This window comes from Ochotona curzoniae, unplaced genomic scaffold (genome assembly GCF_017591425.1).
Source record: "Ochotona curzoniae isolate NIBS_2020 unplaced genomic scaffold, NIBS_Ocur_1.0 contig_2688, whole genome shotgun sequence".
Taxonomy (NCBI): Eukaryota; Metazoa; Chordata; class Mammalia; order Lagomorpha; family Ochotonidae; genus Ochotona; species Ochotona curzoniae.
In genome coordinates this window covers 14820624-14842028 of record NW_024465553.1, presented here as the reverse complement: position 1 = coordinate 14842028, position 21405 = coordinate 14820624, and the positions used below count along the sequence as shown (strand labels likewise).

At 45.1% G+C, this 21405-nt stretch overlaps 1 protein-coding gene across 4 annotated transcripts in view; it reads left to right on the top strand.

Moving 5' to 3' along the window:
- Window positions 1-21405, top strand: part of NRXN3 (neurexin 3) — a 1255286-nt gene that overhangs the window by 27114 nt on the left and 1206767 nt on the right. For all 4 annotated transcript variants that reach the window (XM_040975217.1, XM_040975215.1, XM_040975219.1 and 1 more), the window contains exon 2: window positions 6550-6567. In XM_040975217.1, the coding sequence (XP_040831151.1) occupies window positions 6550-6567 (18 nt within the window). The remainder of the gene's footprint in view (window positions 1-6549; window positions 6568-21405) is intronic.

The following is a 21405-nucleotide window of genomic DNA, read 5'->3' as shown; positions in this document are numbered from 1 at the left end:
TTAGGGGCCAGTGTAGTCCTTGGTAAAAGTGCGACCCTGAGGGCAGGAATACACACTGAGGCTGGACGCCAGCCTCTCCTCTGTACCTGAAGTCCACAATGCCACCTCCTGCAAAGAGGGCCATGTAGGTTTGGGGCAATTGTACAAGGCATCCTGGATACTGGAGTGCATCATCTGTGCTCAGCGGTAAGGTGTGGGGCTTCCATATGGCTCTGTGGACTTCTCAGTTACTAAGCTAGAATTTGGTTGGAAAGGGACAAGATGGGATTCCAGGACAGGCACTGCTCTTCAGACCTGTGGTCACACTTCTTTTGAGTTCTTTCCTCTGCCTATGTGACATATCTTTCTCATTCTGTGCGAAGTCCCATCTTTTTAGCCCCACTTTGTAACTAAGTGGGATTAATTGGGCTTGCTGTTTGCTTCAGAAACACAGCTATCTGTTTTTCTGACATGCTTCTAAGTCTACAGTATGTTGATTATCAGAGCATCCTCTTGAGGTCTTAGTTTCATCATCTGTAAAATGGGATGAATAACAATCCCACCTGTAGGGTTGTTGTGGGGATTAAATAAGACTATGCATGTGAACCATGTGGTATGACATCCCATACACAGCAAGCACTCACTAAACGTGAGCTTTGTAATGACCAACTTTACTCCGAGCCTGCTTCATCTTTCCATTCATCTTCAGATTGGGGTGGTGCTGCCAGCATGGCCATTGACACAGAGTCCATAGCCACATTGCCAGTGTTCAGGCTCCAGCTCAATGAATTGTGTGGTTGGACCTGCTGCCTAAGCCTTATTGCGTCCTTTGCTTCCTTGTAATTGGTTGAGATGGCTGTTCCAGATAGTGCCTAGCACGTCCAATGCCCTATGTCCATGTTCACTGGTGGTTCTGTTGGCTTTTTACGTAAGAGGGCAAGAGTATTACTCTAAAACCCAACCCCAAACCCTTTCTGTGGTCCCGCAGCAAGGTAGGCTGAGCTGGGACATAGCCACAGACGTTTCTGACTTGTCTTGCTGCCTCCCCATGTCTGAGGCGGTCATTCCCAGAACTCCCCCTGCCTGCACTTGGTGCTATCCTTCAGCCTGGAATGTGTGCATTGGTGGGGGAAGGGGAAAGGAAGGGAAATGGAGAATTGGATCCCGAGGCTGCTCACAAAAATAACATGTACCAACCGACATGCATGTGTGTGTATCCTAAGAATGCTTCAAAAAGCTCATGCAAAAATGTAATGAAAAGAGAAGCTGATGTGGCTGCAACTCAATTTCAATGCATGCATATTTTTTTCCCTAATATGCATTTTCCGTGAACTTTTTGAATACCCCTTTTATATATGGGTTTTTTGAAATAGATCAAACTGGTAGCAAATTGCCCAAGAAAAGGCAGTTGACAGCCAGGTAAGATTGATATGGGGAAAGTGACGTCCTTACCCTCCCAGCACTTGCTCAGCTACCTCCTGCTGTTTTATTTTCTCACACTGCTGGGCCTGGAGCTTTCCAGAGTGCTGCTGCATTTAAATCCATATTCTATTTTCTTTCCTCGAAATGGGTCAGGCTCAAGGCAGAGTTCGCCAGGTGGCGTCCCCAAGGCTTGGCTGCCAGGAGGCTGGCTGTGCAGTCTGCTCCATGCTCCCCACGGCTGCTCCAGGGATGTGGGGAGGGGCAGTTGGGTAGAGGTCTGGGAAGACTCTGGTATGTTTTCCTTTGGAGGTAATTTAGTCTGAAAGAATGGAGTCTGAAAGATAGGAGTCTGCCTGGGCTGAACTAGTGTCTACAAAGGCACCAAGGGAAACTGGAGAATCTCTTCTCTTTTCCCCCTTTGAACTTGAAAATAGCACTGCTGAGCATATGTTCTCGCACCTGAAGTTATCATTGAATATATGTGTTGGGGGCAGGGCCACTGAGCTGACGTGAGAATGCCCCAATTGTCTGTTGCTTGGTTGTGATGCTAAAGAGAACAGGTAAAGCTTGGAGGCAGGTTTCAAATTCATTTTGTTCCCTTTGGGTGGAGTATGGCACCCTTGTAAGGAAGGCAACCACAGATGGGGCTACAGCTAGTTTCTGTCAGGTTTTTAAAGATGTTGTTATCTTTATTTTTTTATTTTGAAAGAGAGAGCGAGTGAGAGAGAGACATCATCAGTCTGCTGATTCACTCCCCAAATGGCTGCAATGGCCAGAACTGAGCTGATCTGAAGTCAGGAGCTCTTACTGATTGTTCACATTGGTGCAGAGCCCAAGGACTTTCCAGTTTTCCTAGAAAGTAGAGCAGTTGTGACACAAACCAGCAACATATGGGATGCTGGTGTTGCAGGCTGAAGCTTAGCCTACCACACTATCACACTTGTTAGTTTTTTTTTTTTTTCTTAACCTCTGCTTCTTTCTTGAGTACCTGTTACTGTTATATGCCAAGAACTGTGTGTGTAAGTGACAGAATAAAGGTGATAGGAGAGGGTCATGTGCTGGGTCGTATGAGCCAGTCCTTGGTCCTCTGTCAGAGCTGGTCCTGCAAGGAGCATTTGCTGTTTCTCTGTCCACACCGTCTTGGCCATGTGTAACAGGTGAATGTAAGACTGTTCCTCACCTCCTCCAGGTGCCGATACAGACACTGCTTCCTGTGAGAGGTCTTGGTTCACTACCTGCTGTAAAAGGCGACCTACACTGCCACCTACCCTGCCTCCCCATTTTTCATGCCAGTTATTCCTTCTCAGTGTTTAATGTCTTTGTGATTTGTATCTCATTGAATATCAAGAGTGTTGTCTCACCTGTTGCTTCTCTCCCCGGTGTCTGGCCTTAACTGCTGCTCAGTTGCTAGGCATTGAAGGGTGGATGGAAGAAGAGCAGTGGCTGAGCTAGATGCTGTTAGGATCTCCATTTGCATCCAAGAAGAAACTGCAATGTATGCAGTTGGATAGAGAAGCAGAGTGGGGTTGGATTCTGTTGTCATCTCCTTTAGTACAGGAAGAAACATTGTTTTTTTTTCCCCATGTCAGCCTGTCTGAAGTGGACTAGCTGCTTATGGTGACAAAGATGGGATCTGGCACAGAAGAAAGAACCCTCCATTTCTGGATGATTCTAGTAAAATTCTCTGGGAAAACTCTGGTTGGTTGTATCTCGATTGCATTTCTGTTCTGAGCCAGTACTGAGTCCAGAGGACTGAGCAATCCCATGTCCTGGCCTGAGGTGGGACGACCGTGGGAGCTAAGGAGGCCATGGGAAGCACCTCTACTGCTCCACGTGCACTGAGGTGAAGTAACCTTCCCCAAAAGACATCTGAAGGGTGCTACAAGCAGAGGAGGGGAAAGGAAGCTGGATAGACAGTGCCTCAGATGGATACTGCCAAAGTTCTGTCTACCAGCCCCCTTTGCCATTTCATTCTGTCAGAATATAGACAACAAATTCAGGTCACTCGTTGCTTCTTGGACCAGGGGGTCAGACAACACTGAGTCGGTGTTCCTGTAGTCGGAATAACACTCCAAATGGTTACCAGGTTGGTGCTCATCCAGGAGTCCTGGCTTGCATCTTGATCCTCACCTAAGTGGGTTTTGCCTTGATAGTAGTGTTGCTCCTTTATCCTTTCTTTTCTTTCTTTTTTAAAAATAAATTAATCTTTTATGTATTTGAATGAGAGAACTCTTCCATCTGTTGCTTTACTCCCCAGATGCCTGTAATATCCAGGTCTGGGCCAATGGAAAACCAAGAGCTCCACTGTCTCCCATCAGAATGTTAGGGACTCAAGTCTCAGAGCTACCACCTGCTGTCTCCAAGGGTGTGTGTTAGCAGGCACCTGGACTCAGGATGGATCAAGGCTGATTCAAACCCGGGCTCTTCAATGTGGGATAGTGGTATTCTAAGTGATGTCTTTTAAAAAGATATTGGGGAAAAAAAAAGATTTGACAGGTAGAGTTAGACAGACACACCTTCCATGTGCTGGTTTGCTCACTAAATAGCTGGAAATGGGTTAGTCCAAAGCTAGAAGCCAAGCACTTGGGCCAGCCTCTTCTGCCTTCCCAGGCACATCAGCAGGGAATTGATCATAAGTGGAGTAGTCAGGAATTGAACCATCACTCCCATTGGATTTTCAGCATTGCAGGTGGCAGCTTTACTTGCTATGCCACGCCACTGGCCCCCAAAGTGGCATGCTAATCACTATACCAGATATCTGTCCCTGTTGCATCAATTTGACAAAAAGAATGGAGAGAACTGAAGTGCATTAAAACTTATGGAAAGAAAACAATAGAAATAAGAATAGAACCTATTGTAAGCCTCTGTATCTCCCTCTGTCCCCACTTTGTGCTGAGGATTGGCGAGGGAGGAAAGCACGTGAAGGATAAGGGGCTGACGCTAAGAGGTGGCCAAGTGGAGGCCAAGTCCCCGGCTTTGTTCTCGCAGCCTCTCAGTGTTCCCAGTGGGCCATCTGGCCAGTGCTTTCGGGTTACTTCTGTTTGTGGTGATTCAAAATGATAACAATCAAAGCAGCCAACATTTATGCAATGTTTGCCTTGTACCCAGTTAAGTGCTTTACAAGCATTTAATCTCATCTAATTCTCCTAACACCCCATGGGGGAGGCCCTGCTGTTGCTTTCATGTTAGAGTTGTGGAAAATGATTTACAGGTTCAGTGATGGGCCCATGGCCACAGCCTACTTTGGGATCTGAACTCAAACACATATGTCTCCAAAGTTAAAATTGTAATTACAGTCCTCCAATGGGCAGCTATGGAGTATCAGGACCTTTGAGATTCTCAGGACTCCTATATTCCTGGGTCTTTGAACCTGCCAGGATGTGTTTGTATGAAGAACCGTGTTGATATAGCTACCACAGAACTTCCACCACGTGTAAACAGTTTGAAATCCCGTTTAATTAAGAGGTACTTTAACAACCACTATTCTGGGCGATCCATCCGTCACAGTTAATGGCCCTACTTAGTTATTTATGCAGCTTGTTTTCCCTTCCCACCTCTTCAATTTCGCCTTTGTTCTTCCTCCTTCTTGCTACTCCACCCTTAGATCTAACTTAGCAGAAAACTTGAAAGGAGGTGTGGCTGAGGAATGATTCAGCGCTCTCTAGAAGTCTCTTTGGGCAGACACAACTTCTAGGAATACAGGCGTGGGTTGAGAAAGGCTGAGCTCTTGCAATGCAGATTCCCCCCAGGTACTCACTTGAGTCTGCGCACTGGATTTGGGTCCCACACACTCTTCCGGGACCTAGGATTTGGTCCAGTTGGTGGACCCAGCTAGATTGAATCAAGCGATGGAGAATCTATTTTTAGTTTCCCTGAACCAGCTGTGTGAGCTTGGGCATGACTCTCCATCTCTTTCATTTTCCCTCCTTGCAAAAAGCATTAAGCCAGTTTGTTAATGTCTCTGGATCTCACATTCAGCATTCAGTGATGCTAAAGTGAGTCACTGAAAGTTGTTGGGTGCGGTATGGTTTCCTGAAACCGCCCAGTGTTCCTTCTAAAAGTTTTAACAATGCCTTGGGTTGTCCCTGGTTTGGCTTCTCCTGCAGGACTCTTTGTAAAACATTTTTAGTATGCGATTTGCTGGGTTATAGTGCAATACTTCGTATGTTTGCATATATGATACTATATACATATAGTCATGAGGGGCATGGAGATGTTGAGGCCTCTGATTTTTTTCCCCTGTACACAGTGTATATTGGTGTTCGATTTGAGGTGTCAGATTTCACTCCAGAAGGATTCACACTTGAGGGTAGAAGGACGAAACTGTGTTGTTCATGAAGATGATGGGAGTGAACTGCTGCTTATTTTTAGAAAGTTCATTGGCTTAATTCAAATGTCAACCTTTCCAGGATTGGATGTTTATTTGTAACTGTCAAAAGTGATTTCAGATGGCAATTCATGTCATTAGCAATGGGGTGAAAAGCAAGGAGAAAAATTAAAGGGGGAAGCAAAATGTCAGCTTGTAGGGTGAACAATCTATTCCCACATGATCTCATGCAAACGCATTGCTGTCTGTGATGATAAATGGTCACTGGAAATGCTGGGGAGGGAGTTGCAAATGTTTTGTGATCTTGTGCCCTTATGTCCTATGTGGTCAATAATGCTTAATTCATATGCCTCTTTTTCTTTGTTCCTCAGGGTGTGGTTTCCTATTAATTTCTTCCTCTGCTGGGAACCCTTGCTTAACTCATATCCAGTGTTTGATATCTGCAGAAAAGGAGTATTGGCTTAGGTGTTGGTGTGTATAAATCAACCAGAATATTTTAACCAATATTCTTGCAGGATTCCAGTTTGCTTGGCTCTTTACAGCCTTATCTGATTCCAGGATGGTGTCTTTCCGGACAGATGTGAAACTCTTCTTGCTACATGCACAGTGGAAAGGGAGCTTGGCCCCTTAGCTTGCATGGATGGTTTTGGGTGAAGGTAAAACTGAGAGCTCCAAAGCTGAGCATCCTTGGGAGCTTGCATGTGCGTGATCATCATGCAAGAGCACACTGCATTGTGTGTGTGTGTGCTGCTAACACTGTTCTTCCTTTTTCTCCCCCTCTCTCTCTCCTCCCATTCCCTCCCTTTGAAATGCTGCCACAGATGTCAGTCAAGGTCCAGGTGAGTCTTTGTGTTTGCATAGCTGCTGTGGGCATTTTCTCTTTGGATGGTGCATGGTTTGACTCTGAGTGAGAACTTTTCCCAGGGTCAAAACTCCAAGCATCTTGCATTTTCACTGATGTGGGTTTTGAAGAAGAAATGCCTTGAATCGACAGATTTGTATGGGTTCTGAAGAACTGCTTTAAAACCGGGGGAATGTGATTCCCATACTTCTGTAATTGCTTCCTTCTGCTGAATATTTGTGGGGTGAATCAAAGCATGTTTTCAAAAATATTTTAAAGATGCATTTAATATGCATTTTAATATGCATTAGATATGCATTTTTGAATTCATATTTTCTATGGCTTCTTGAGGTTACAGAATTGTACTTTGCATGGAAACTGTGATGTGGGTGAAAAGTTTCTTTCTTCTTCTAATAATTGTGTTTTCTTTCTCACAATGAAATTAGAAATATTTACCATGTAAGTAATACATGCTCACTGTTTTTTAGAAAATTAACAAATAGAAAGAATAGTGTGAATGGTTTTGACAATAGAATTATTTTGATGTTATGCGTTTCTCTTTTCAGAATTAATATTCAGAGCCTAATTGTAAGTGTGTGTATGTACGTTAGGCATATAGGTATGCACACATAGGTATGCAATCCTATGGTATAGTGCAACCTTTTATAGACAAGAAGTATCAGAAGCTTTCGAATTGCTGAGACTCTTCTAAACCGGCTAAAAGTTTAACTTAAGAATAGCTAAGTCTAAATAGGGATGTCATCTTAGTATTTTTACATTGTTTTTATTTAGTTCATTTGACATTTAGTCCTATAGCATCAGTACAAGGTATGAATTGTTCTAGCCATTTTAAGGTGCAGGATACTCAGGCTCCTACATTAGGTGTAAGGAATTCTGCCTAATGTGACAGAGCTTGTCAGTGGTAACGCTGGGACTCGTACTCAGGACCTTTTATTGTAAAACTTGTGCACACTCCAGTGGAACAAAAGGGCCCATCACAGGAAATTTCTCTGTGACTGAAAATCTGGTAATTGTTTCCCAGTGGGACCATTCATTAGCTATTTATTTTTGCTGAGAGATAATGTAGCATTTTCTGTACCAGTAATCCTCTTTTCAAATAAATATAGCCTTTACTCTTTAATTTTTTTTAAAAAATGAATTTATTTAAAAGGAAAGGGGAAAGGGGGAGAGAGAGAGAGAGAAAGAGAAAGAAAGTGAGAAAGAGAGAAAGAGAGAATAGACTGATATTCTGCTTGCTGGTTCATTCCCCAAATACCTGTAACAGCTGGGGCCGGGCAGGGCCAAAGCCAGGAGCTTAGGACTCAAACGGGACGTCCTACTTCAGTATCAGGGAGGTAACCAAATATTGGGGCAATCATGATTTATACAAGCTGGAGCCAGGATCAGAAGCAAAGGTGGGTCTCTAATCCAAGAACTACAGTACAGAATGCAAGTGTATGAACTAGCTTCATAACCACTGCATCCAGTGCTCACCCACTTTGTTGTTCTTGACTCTCCCAAACAGCCACTAGAATCCTTCTGCTTTTGTTCTCACCGGAATGCTGCACGGGAGAGCAGGGCAGTTACCCCTAGCTAATGCATCTCATCTGTTTTTTGTCCCTGCCACCCCCTCTGAAAAGAATTGATGTTTGAACCAAAGCTCAGAACTGTTTCCTAGGAATACTCAATGCATTTTTTTTCTGTTTAATAATATTTTAGCTCAGTCAGTCACTCGAAAATATTTATGTACCAGACATTATTCTAGGCACTGGGGACAAAACAGAAAATAATGTGTACTCTCATGAATGCTGTATTCTCGGAGGCGAGCAGGGAACTGAAACACACAGACACACAGACACACACACAGACAGACAGACACACACACACACAGACAGACACAGAGACACACACACAGACATACACACACAGACACAGACAGACAAACACAGAGACACACACACACAGACACACAAAGAGACACACAGAGACACACAGAGACACACACACACACACACACACACACAGATATTTAAAAGTTCCTGGAAGATAGGCTTAAAAAATAGTTGTATTTTGGTGCCTTAATGTTTTAAAACCCATATAACTGTTCATTGTATACATTTATTTTGTGTGTGTACTCACACACACACACATATGACTATATATACCAGCATATATGGAATATGTATATTTCATACATATAATAGCAGGGGATGAGTGGTGTTTTTATAATTTATTCCCTAATTTATTTATGTATTTAAAAGAGTTACAGAGGGAGCAAAATAGAAAGCAAAATAGAAAGGGAGAGATGGAGAGAAATCTTTCATCTGTTAGTTGACTCCAGGGGTAGGCAAGGCCATTGTGGCATTTGAGGAGTCAACTAACAGATGGAAGCCAGGAGATCCATCCACTTGAGTTCAGGGCCCCAAGTACTTGAGCCATCTTCTACTTTCCCAACTGCATTAACAGGGAGCTGGTTTGGAAGGAGATCTGCTGGGACTTGAACCAGTTATGGATGAAAGAGAAGCCCCTAATTTGTGGAGGGAGGTCAGGAAGATCTCCAAGAGAATATTTGCCGAGAGGTGAGGGAGCAAGTTGAGGTTCTTGCCAACATGCTTTTTGGCTTACCTGCCCCCACTTGGTTCACAGAGGAGATGTGACCTGGATCACCACTTACTGCTGTGCAATATGACTTAGGTTGGGTTTGTTAACTGAGGAGAGGAGTGGGGGCTGGGTTCCAGCTTCCGCACTTCTCCTATTGGGCCTGCGTCTGAGAAATGCCTTGAACCACAGAGTCCTTTTCCTAACTGAAACAAAGGCACTGTGTTGGTCTTGGGTGAATTAGCAGGGTGGAATGTCTAGGTGTCTAGGTCTTCTTATTTCTGGTCAGAGGGTGGAGGCGCTCAGATGACAGTGACTGTAATGAATCCCACACAGCAGCAGCATTCTTACTCTGAGGCCATCATCTCGTTGAAGCTCGTACTCACCCTTTGAGATGTGTAGTCCAGGCCCCGTGTGAATGCTGATGAGCTGGAGGCCCGAGGAAATGCATCGATGTGCTGAGTCCTTGGGCTACCAAGGAGCAGGTGCAGCAGAGGATGCAGTTGAATTCCACACCTTGCTCTCTTCCTTCTGCCCTTGAACTGTTTAAGGCAGATTGCCAACCCTCTCACCCCACCATCCCCTTGCTTCTTTGTGGACTTTGGAACCTGAAGCACTTCACTGGTTCCGATGCTTCCCTGGATGTGGCAGGAGGTTTGCCAAGCAGACCCAGCCCTGGCAGAGGTCAGTGGGCAGCCTGCAGCCTGGCTTAGCCTCTGGCCAGGCAGCCTGGAGCCAGCAGGGCTGTGACTCTCAAAGCAAGGAGACTTGAGTGCTTCTCCGATTTTTTTTCTTTTTTTCTCCTCAGGAAGACAAATTGGGGATTTTATGAGCTAATGTAACTATTTACCCAGAGGCCGCTGGAAGACTATAAAGGGCTGATTGATTAATTGATGAATTTTACAGGCTGAGGAGATTGGGTGGAAGTAACCCTAGTGTAAAATGCAGTCTGCAGCGGTGCCTAGTGTGCGGAGACGGGGCCCAGTGTACAGGAAGTGGGATGGGGACAAAGGGAGGCCCCAGATGCCCTGCAGAAAAGGGGCAGGCACATTCTACTTGTCTTCCATGTGGGAAAATCCACAGAGAAGGAGGTGCTGAAGAATCAAAGCAACAAGAAGCCTTGGTGAGGGGCAAAGCCAGGCAAACTCAGCTCTGACACCTGCTCCTCCATTACATATCCCTCAGGAGGCATTCCTGCCTCTGGGACTTCCTGGCACTTGCCTCCAGGACCTCGTGTTAGTGGGGAGACTAGGATCTCAGATCCGTGCATCCCCAAGGCTCTTCTCACTAAGAATGCTGGATGCCAGGCCTGGGTACCAGTCCTGCTTGTGTTCCTCTCTCATGGTGGACGGCACCTAGGACAACTTCACATATCTTTGTTGAACAGAAAGTGTGGCCACGGTGAGTAGGGAGAGGAGATATGTGGCAGCTTAAGGATGTGCAACTCTTTTTTCTTTTCTTTTTTTTTTTATTAGGAGGATACTGAAGCCCAGAGGGTGCAGGTGACATTGCCAAGGCCAGGCCACTTGTGTGTATGTGTTTGTATTCTAGGGATCCCATGAGGTGCACTCTTGTGCACTGGGGCCCATTGAGGTTTGTCACAGGGCTCCCCTGGCTGCTTGTGGGGCAGGGGTGGGGAATATCAGGTTTGTCCCAACCTTCAACATGCTTTAAGCATGTTCCAGAATCCTCTGCCAAGTGGACAGGAAGTCAGTTGGAGGTGAGGAGGAAAGGATGGTGGGAGGTTCTACGAGGCAGGAAACAGACCCAGGACTTGTGGCCAAGAGGTCCACCTTGCTTCTCCCCCTGCCCCTCCAGTGCCCTGTCCCATCAGAAGGGGCTGTGGCAGTGTCCCAGTGACATCCTGTCCTCAGAAAGGATCATTTCTCAGGATCTGCTTGCTGCTTAGGGCTGGAATTTAAATGAATAACTGTGACCTTGTGGACGTGCCCTAGTTATGCAGAGGCCCGGGGAGGAAATAGGCCTCTTGCTCTGGTCGGTCAGAGCGCTGGCAGGTGCTGGAGGAGGGGCTCCTGTCTGCCAGGTCCCAAGGAGGATGCTCTGCTGTTGGGGACTGCCAGTTTCAGCTGGAGCCTTCCTCTACCTGCCCTGGATCTTTCTCCTTGTCATCTTGAAACTGCCCTGAGGGGAGAGCACCTGAGGGTCTGTCCTGTGCCCTACCTTGTGCTGTGTCCCAGGCTGAGGACTGAAATCAGGAACTGGCCTGGCTTGGCTCTGTGGACAAAGCTAGGATGCCCTAGGAGCTCCACGGGGTGCCCATAGCATCAGTGTCACTCACAGGTTCATCAGACAAGCAAGTGTCCCACCCCCACTGAGTCAGAAACTATGCTTCCTCAAGACCTCTGGTATGTCTCCGTAGGGTTTGACACAGTCTGGCCTCAAGTTTTTTCCTATTTCTCCCCACTGAGAGGCCCATGGGGCTGTCACTGCTATGGAAGTCACTGTGGGCATCTGGGCACTTTATAGGTGAATTTCCCTGCTGCCAGGCAAGCGAGCCGAGGCGAGCACAAAGGCTGACCAACTACATCCAGCTCATGGGCTATGTCCGGATGCTGCCTGCTGCTGGATGGCCTGAGAGCTGAGAATGCCCCCCTCCACCTCCGATTCCTAAGTGGTTGAATACACAGGTTATGAGATTTGGGTTTGTAAGCAAAGCTCCTTTTGGAACACGGGCATGCTGCCTCCTCCAGGCAGCATCAGTGGCTGCCTCTAAGTGGCAAAGGCAGAGTTGGTAGATGTCTCAAGGCAGGACAGCTTGTAAAGCTTGAAGTAAGTTGGCAGCTGGCCCTTGGTGGCAAAGGTGGTCAACCCTGGTTTAGTACACAGGCCAGAAGCCAGGTGCCTGGTGAGTCAACCTGGCAGGTTCCAGCACCGTGGTGTGTGCAAGTTCCGTTATCTTGGTGGCCTTAACTTTCTTCATCTGTACAATGGAGACAATGGGAGCACCTAAGCCATGGGCTGTCCTGAAGCTTAGGCACGCACAGCCGGGTACATAGAAGGAATGTATAAAACAGTGTGAAGTCATTCCATTCAATCATTTCAGCATGTTTTCATTGCACAGCTATTTTGTGTGTTTAGGTTTCAGAAAAAGGCCCAAGCTCCCCCTCACCTGTGTCTGTCTCCCTCATCATCCAGGCAGCTTCAGAGCTGTTCCCCAGAGCCTTTTTCTAAGTACTGACTGTTTCAAAACCCTCCTTGACTCCCAGTCTCTCCTATTGGTTCTCCTGTTTAGGTTTATAATGAAGTTTCTCAGGCTTATATCCATGCTCTCAAATGGGGCCTGCAGATTCCAGTAAGAGAGAGGCCAAGAGAGCCAGTCTTTAAGGAGGACCTGCTGTGTTAGGCACTAAGGTCAGAAGCAGGCATGGCAAGTTTTAAGATTTAAATTCACACTTGGGATTTCTGTGTGATTCTGTCCCTTTTCCCAGAAATCAAATGTGGAGACCATCTGACCAATCCCTTGGAGAACAGTAACTTAGCAAACATCTCTTCTCCCTTTCCAAAGACTTAGCTCTCCCAATTCCAGTTGTAGCTGTACTGTGTTTGGTTTTTGCTTTCCTTGTCTTTTGGACAATAGTCCTACTTGCCTTTTTTTCATTACTTTCTTAGAAAAATAGTCTTGGGACTCTGCACCTGTGCGGGAGACCCAGAATAAGCTCCTGGTTCCTGGCTTTGGATCAGTTCAGTTCTGGTCTTTGCAGCCACTTGGGGAGTGAACCAGGGCACAGAGATCTTTCTGTCTCTCCTCCTCCCTGTAATTCTGCCTTTCCAAGCACAAAAGTGCTTGACACTTCCCAAGCTTATATTTTGAACCAAAAGCATTCGAACACTAAGTGCCATGTCTGCTATTGCATTCTTATATTACTAGGAGGTAGTCTGTCCCTAGACCTATTTCAGTGATGCATAAACTGAGGCTCAGAGATACTAAACAACTTCAAATACAACCAAATAAAATGTAATGGGTCAGGGTGCCAACCCTAGTCTGTGTGGCTGTGGGAACATCTCACTTGGAAGTTCCACCCTTTAGAACTGGGTCCTCTCACCTGAAACAGGGCTGGTATGTCAGAGGCCCAGCACTCTTACATGCCGAAGGATTCAGCTCTTAGCTTTATCTGTCTCCCCCGCCCATGAAGACAGTCTGTCGTTTATTGGGATTCATGTTGAGACAGAGATAATTGGATTCCTCCTTATTCATTGCCCGTCTTGGGCTCGGCTCAGTGGGGTTTCAGGCTGCGGGGAAATCCTCCTCTGTTATGGGTAATTGGATTGGAAGGAGCACTTGGCTGGGCTCACGGTGCTCAGCTCCCAGGCAATTGCCTGGCTGGGACCCCAGAAGACCCCCTTGGCTCCCAGGGCTGTTCTTGATAAGTTTTTCTAAGCAGTTCCTTGCCAGGCTGCTTCCAGCTTTGGCCGATTCAAGGAAGCTGATTCCTGGGCATTGGGCCGTTTGAAAGAACCTCTTCAAATCTTCTCCTTGACTGTCTCAAAGATGGCCCCACTGGGGTGCTGGTTATGTCACATTTCATTTCCAGTTCTGGAGAGCAAGGCCAGAGGTAGAGCTGGAAGAATCATGAACAATCTCCTGCATTCTCAATGGGGCAGTAGTGCCCTTTGCCTGAGCCTGCTCGATGCGAGGGGGTGTTGGTTACTTCTAGGGCAAGGGCTGTTAGTGGGAGAGGAATGTGCATGTTGAATGTGTTGCGATGTGTGGGATAACCTCACCCAAAGATTTGTGCTGTTCAACACGTTCCTGGTGAGAACACTGAGAAGCAATTCTGGACTACTTTGCTGCTTGTGCAGGAGGGGAGATAGAGGTTGTAGACGTTCATGTCAGTTGGTTAAGACACAGGGCTAAGTTTGGCAGGTTGGGAGACTCTGTCAGCAAACCTGCCCAGGGTAGGAGAGGAGGGATGTGGGCTAAGCTGCTAACTTTGCTGGGGCTAACTCCAGGGAGAGGTGGGGGAAAGAGAAAACAGCTGGGTCTCCTTGTGTGACAGCCTACCTACCTATGACCATGTACAGGTATCTGAGCTCAAACCAGACAGGTGGTCTGTTGGTATTGCTACATTATTAGAGGAAAAGGTTGGCCAGAGGTAGGGGATGAGGAAGAGAGTGGGTCCTGGATGGATCAGTGTCCTCCATGACAGCAATAGCTACCGGTTTTTGAGCCCTTCCTATATGTTGTGTGTTCCATCCACAACTGCCTATCATGGTCGCAGTGATTCTGAGAGGATATTATACCCACAAATGGCAGATCTCTTACAGATATTTTCCAGATAAGGGGTCACCATTTTACAGGTAGGAAGCAAAGGTGGTTGGCATGTTTAAGAGGCAGCACCAGAATTAAATCCAGACTTCAGATCATTGAGAGCATTGGCAAACTCAGGTAACATCCAGATTATCTACAAAACTGACTAAAGAGAACCAGAGACTGGCATTGTGTCATGAAGAGTTAGACTGCCCCTGTGATGCCAGCATCCCATGTGGGTTGCTTTGTTTCTGCTCCAGTTCCCTGATAATGCACCTGGGAAAACAGCACAAGATGACCAGAGTATTTGGGCCCCTGCCACTCCCTGGCAAACCTGAACGAAGCTCCTGGTTTTGACCTGGCCCAGCTCTGGCTGTTTGGGGATATTTTGTTAGTGAACTAGTGGGTGGAAGATCTCCCTTTCTCTCCCTCTCTCTGTGACTCTGGCATTCAAATTAATCCAAAGATAAACATAATCAAAGGCGTGTCAGGCTGGTTAAGGTAAGCTTGTTCTCCCTGGTGGTTCTGATAGAAGCAAGTTTTGACAAACACAGTTTGAACTAAAGTGAGCTGAAAGAGGAGGGGCTTTTGAAAGCTTCACTCTCGACCACTGTTTTATTGCCAGCATGCATGTTAAGGGAAATGCAAAAGGCTGCTGGGGGAGATGTGAGATGGGATGCATGATCCTCCTAATTATAATGGCAGTTAGTTCCCAGGGCTAGTAGATCCATGAGAAAGACAGGGTATAGCAGGCTGTACCTTTCCCCTCTGCTTCCTGTGTCTCTGCTGTGGGTTCTTCCAGAACAGGAAGCATGTTCCTGCTTGGGAACAGAGGCTTATCCATGCCTGTATCCCCACTTCCTGCTGTACTACATGTTCTCATGAATGTTTTGTTGGAATCAGCATTTCAAGTGTGGAAAGGACTCAACAGACAGTCAAGGATTTCTGTGTTCCTTATATTTCTCTAATACAATTTTTTTTTTAAGACTTGGCTTAAACCTCTCCAGCCATGAGGAACTCAGTGCCCCTTCAGGCTTCCCATTCCAACAGCATTAAACACTTCTCATCTTGAGTTGCTATTGCTTTTATCACCTGTATGACTTCCAGCCCTAGAGACACAGAGAATAGATCTAATTGCATTCCCAGTGTTTGAAGACAGGGCTTTTGTTTTTAAGGATTTTCTTCTCTAAAGGCTAAAACATCTCTAATTTCTTTGGACATCCTCATAGAAAGGTTTTGAGTTCTTTCATCCAAGTAATTGTTCTCTGGAAAAAAGGGCATTTTACCCCTCATCTTTTCCAATGAAGGATGCTCACACAGCATATGGTATTATGGACATGATTGGGAACAGTTCAATAGAGTGTGTTCATTGCTCCCTTTTTCTAGACTTTGCATCTATCAATGGCAGAACTAAACACCTTAACTTTTTAAAAATGCCAATAGTATTGAATTTCAATTAAAATCAGTGAAAAATCTTTGCTATTTTTCCCCATTTTTGTATTCTTTGCTGCTAGGCCATTTCTCACTTGGTTCAAGATTGTGCAATTGGTTATTTGACTTAAGCATGTGACCATTCTTTGATCTTGTTAACTCCATTTGTGAAATGTTCAAGTCTAGCTTACAAAGATCCATTTGGATAAACTTCTTTCATCCAACACATCAGGTATCCTTGCAATCTTTGTACCATTGATTAATGAGGAGTAATTTTAGAGCAGTTCATGACAATTAAAGGCAAGGAATCTCTCTCCTTTGGATTGAATTTTCTCTAGAATGACAGGCATGGCTGCCTTCATCTCTGTCTTCCATGACATTCATGCATGAAGAGGTGATTTAAAGGAGTGCTGCCAACATTCTTTCCTTTATTTTGTGATGATGCCGTAAGGGTACTGCTGGTGGTTCGTGAATATGGCTTGAAGAAACATTTCCTGCTACCGTGCTTTAGGGCAAAGTTGGTCTAGATATAAACAGTGAGTGGGCTGGTATAGTTATAGCCAACAAAGGGATAGGTAGCAAAGATTGCACATGGTGGCATAATGAAAAAAAAAAAAAAAAACACCACAGGCTGGGACCTGGGTGCCCCTGTGTTGGAGAAGTAGCACAAGGCACTCTTTTCTATTATGTCTCCATAAACATCATCAATGTTAGCCCAGCTATTCAGTTTTTATTTTTTACAAAACCTGTGGAAAAATCAACTTTGAATATGCAAGCAGATGTTCTTCCTGAATGTTAGGTCATCGTTTCTGTGAGATGACTAGTTGAAGCTTGATGAAATTTGGCTATAATAGTAGTTGGATATTGTTGAAGTTCTATCAGTTTAGGCAATAGTAAGGGCATTCATTTGAACCCTTTAAAATAACCATGCTTATAGGTCAAAACCAGTAGAACATCAACAATTTCACATGTATCAGTCCACTATGTTACTTGGCATCCTCGGAGATCATCTTGAATCGTACAGGTAAAGAATTTTCATATTGGCCAGGGTTCTCTTCTAAAATCCAATCCTACCAAATTTGCTTCTGTTGCATTTCTGACCAAAGAAACTTTCTATGTTTTTAATCCTGAATTAGCTTGCTCCATTATCATCTTTTTAAATATTTAGTTTTATTGGAAAGTCAGATTTACAGAGAGACAGAGACAGATCTTCCATCAGCTGGTTCATTCCCCAAGTGGCTACAATGGCCAGAGCTGAGTCGATGTGAAGCCAGGAGCTTCTACTGTGTTTCCCATGCAGGCTCTGTGTCACAAGGCTTTGGGGCATCCTACACTGCTTTTCCAGGCCATGGTTAGGGAGCTGGAAGTGAAGCAGCAGGAGTAGAAACTGGCACCCATGTGGGATCCTGGCGTGCAATGTGAGGACTTTAGCCACAAGGCAACTGTGCCAGGCCTGCTTTTTCATGTTTTATGTATTACTTTAAAAATTTATTTATTTATTTATTTTAGAGGCTCAGAGACAGAGGAGGGAGACTGGAGACTGCGGGGCAAAGTAGGGATGGGGATGAAGGGGAGAGAGAAAGAGAGAGAGAGAGAGAGAAAGAGAGAAAAAAAGAAAGAGAGAAAGAGAGAAAGAGAGAAAGAAAGAGGCACTAATTTCTACTGGCTTGGTCCTCAAATGCCTGAAATGGCTTAGACTATACTGGAGTGAGCCTAGGGGCTGCAAACTCGATCCAAATATCCCATGTAGGCGATAGGATCACAATTAATTGAGCCATCACTACTGAGTGCTTAAAGGAAGCTTAAATAAGGATTTGGCACTGGAAATCAAACCTATTCACTTTTGATTTAGGATGCAGATATCTCAACTGGAATCTCAAACACTAGGCCAACCACCTACCCCATGGCGCTTTGAAATGCTTAGGGCCTGGCACATTTGGCTAATTGGCTAATGGCTCAATTGGTTAATCCTCCCCTTGCAAGTGTTGGGGTCCCATGTGTCCCACTCTGGCCAATTCATATCCCAATCAAATCCCTGCTTGTGTCCTGGCAAAGCAGTGGAGGATGGCCCAACGCCTTGGAACACAGACCCTGTGTGGGAGACCTGGAAAAAGCTCCTGGCTTCAGATCTGTTCACCTCCGGCCATTGCGGCCACTTGGGGAGTGAACCAGCACATGGAAGATCTTTCTTTCTCTCCTCCTGTCTGTGAGTCTACTTTTCCAGTAAATATAAAAAAATCTTTAAAATGTTTGACGATATTGCTCATGTCCTTGATTAGCTTCCGATTGTTTAGGTTGCACATAGAGGTTCGTTCTGCCATTCTGCAAGTTGACGTCCTTTGGAATCCCTTGTCATCCTGGTTATTTTCCTTTCAAGTTACCCCACATGGTAAACCTTCTCTTATCATACAGTGCTGTGTTGAGAACCAGACTAAGCCCTGTGCTTAGCACACTCATTGATAAGAACAGGTAGACCTACTAAACTGTTTTATGGGGGGGGTTATGGTTCTCTTTGAAGATTTGAAATTATTTTCAAGTATCAGAATGTGTATTTTTCTTTTAAAATCCCACTGCTACCTGTTCTCATTCTTTTGGAATCTGATTCTAAGACCTAACAAACATCAAGAGAGTACACCATGAATCACCCCCAGCCAAATCATTGATCCGAATGGGGAATGGGCTAATTTCTGCAGCAGGGTGAGTATTACAGAGTGAACATCCAGGAGTTGCCCAAGGAAGGACTGTTCTAGAGGCAGGTGGTGGTTTCCTGAAGCATTCTTCTCCCCAAGTCTCGCCCTTTCCTGTTGCTGCTTTCCTGCTCACCATGGCTGACGTCTTCATCCTACACGTCTCTTCCTTTGGCTCCTTCTGCGCCATGCCCTTGACTGTGAGCAGAGTTCTTTACTTTGCCTTCCCTGCAGTCTCTTGCACATGAGGTGCCAACTTGTCTTCAGACTTGCATTTTACAGAGCGAAGTGGCTTAGTACACCAGAAATGACCCAGGAAAGGAGGAATTTCATGTTTTAGTAGAAGTGTACATTAAGCCACTTTGCTCTTGAAAATGCAAATCTAAAGAGATTTTCTTTTCCTATTTTCCAAATTCTTAGTTTCTATGGAAGACACTGTTATTCTCAGTCTCTTTTTTGCTGGGGGGTGGGGTGGGGTTGGGGGGCGCTTTCTCTTCCACCTGCATCATCTCCTTGGTTCTTCCAGAGAAACAGGGTGAAAGTTTCTATGACCTTCTGATTTTACATAATTACTCTTCTAAAAAGTCCTTGTGGCTTTGGAACGTTGACACTTGGCACTGGCAGCAATTAGTGACATTTAGCTTCCCTACTTCAGCATGGCAAAGAAGGATGATCTACACGGATTGCTCACCGGGATAAAAGTTACCTGAAAGTGATTGAAAAAAAAAAGAGTTGGCAGAGATAACTTTTCTCTTTATGTCTGTGACTGACTTTCTTCCCTGAAATACTTTCCCTAACTACTCAGCCAGAGTGCAGGAAGAATGGCTAGAACACCATCTGAAGAGAGTGGGAGGTCAGAGGCTTGAGAGGAGGCATTCTATTGGTTGAACATTGGGAGCCTTCCCCTTCCTGGTTCCTGCTCATCTTCCTCTAAATGACTTCTGTTCTCATGCCAGGCTTCATGATGACCACAGCTGCTTGCAAATGGCTAAGCTTTCATAGTCATTTTTATTTTTTCTGAGCTGCAAAAGCAGCCATCTCCTTGGGATTTTCCTGAAGGATGAAACACAGTTTACACAACCTTACGTAGGCTGCATATACTTTACATATGATTTACAGGCTGTTCTAAGGCAATTTCAACTCTGTATGTCTTATCTACTGAAGATTTTTTTTGCTTCTTGTTCCTGGGCATATCCTGAGAAGTTGCACATTACAAAGGGACAGGCACAACAAGGGTAGAATGTAGCCTGGGAGTGAGGTCAGAGGGGACAGGTTAATAAGATCAAACATCTTGTTGGGATCCAAAGTGGCCTCTGCATCTAGTTAAGCCAGTACTTAGCCAGATAAGTCATATTTTAGTTTCTTATATTTTTTTAAAAAAGAAATATTTTTGGATAGGCGTTGTAAGTCTATAATAATTCTGTATTGGCAATTCTTCTTGCCTATCAATGAATCATCCAACCTCACCTCCCATTTTCTACTTGCCCTTGGTGGATTTCTTTGAAGCTGACTTTTGAATCATAATTGGAAGGGGTCTTTTCAAATCTAGGGTATAAAGAGACATTGCTTTAGAAAATGTCCTTTTGCCATCACAAGTCCCCATTCCAGTGCGTACTTTATTTCAGCAGCCTGGGAATAAGAGGCCCAGAATAGATGTCCAATTACAAACTCAGCCTGGATTTTTGTTGTTGTTAAGATTAATTTTACTTTTATTGAAAATGCAGATATACAGAATGAAAGAGAGACAAATATATTCTGTCCACTGATTCACTCCCCCAAAGTGACTGCAATGACCATAGCTGAGCTGATCCGAAGCTAGGAGCTGGAAGCATCCTGTGGGTCTCCTACATGGGTGCAGGGTCCCAAGGTTTTGGGCTATCCTCCACTGCCTTCCCAGGCCACAAACAGGGAGCTGGATTGGAAATGGAGCAGCTGGGACACGAACTGGTGCCCATATGGTATCCTGGTGCATGCAAGGCAATGATTTAGCCCCTAGGCCATCGCACCATGGCTCAGCCTGGGTTTGGTTCTGGAGCTGATAGTGTGGTGGGGAGCAGAAGGAGGCGCTGGTGGTTTTCATGGATCTGGAGACTGTTTTCTGAGGTTATCTAGAAGAAGGCCCATTTTCATCTATTTTTTGAAGATTTATTTTTATTGGAAAGACAGATATACAGAGAGGAAGGGAGACAGAGAGGAATATCTTCCGTCCAATGATTTACTTCTCAAATAGCAGCAGTGGCTGGAACTGAGCCAATCCGAAGCCAGGAGCCAGGAGCCTCTTCCGGGTCTTCCATGCAGGTGCAGGGTCCCAAGGCTTTGGGCCGTCCTCGACTGCTTTCCCAGGCCACAAGCAGGGAGTTGGATGGGAAGTGGGGCTGCTGGGATTAGAACGGGCACCCATATGGGATCTCGGTGCATTCAAGGTGAGGACTTTAACCACTATTCTATCATGCCAGGCCTGCCTGTTTTCATCTTAACCCCCTTGTCCTCAACTGAACAGAAAACAGACCCAGCACAGATTCCATTTCCTTTCTTGCTAATTCATCCTGCTCAGCGAACTATTTTTTTAGCATTATTTTCTATAATTTATGTTGGAAAGACATATAGTTCCGTTTTGTTTCTTTAATGCAAATTTAAAAATATTTAAATGTTGAATGTGCTTGAAAAAATTAACCTACAAGATATTTACGTATCTTCCCATCCGTTCCAGTCTAAGACTCAGTACCCCAGGGCTTGTTCATCTGCTGTGGTGACATTCTTCTGGGAGGGGCATTTGCTGAGCCCTTAGATTTGTCCTAACTCTCTGTTGAGAAGGTTTTTGTTTTCAGTAATTCTTCTTTTTCATCATGCC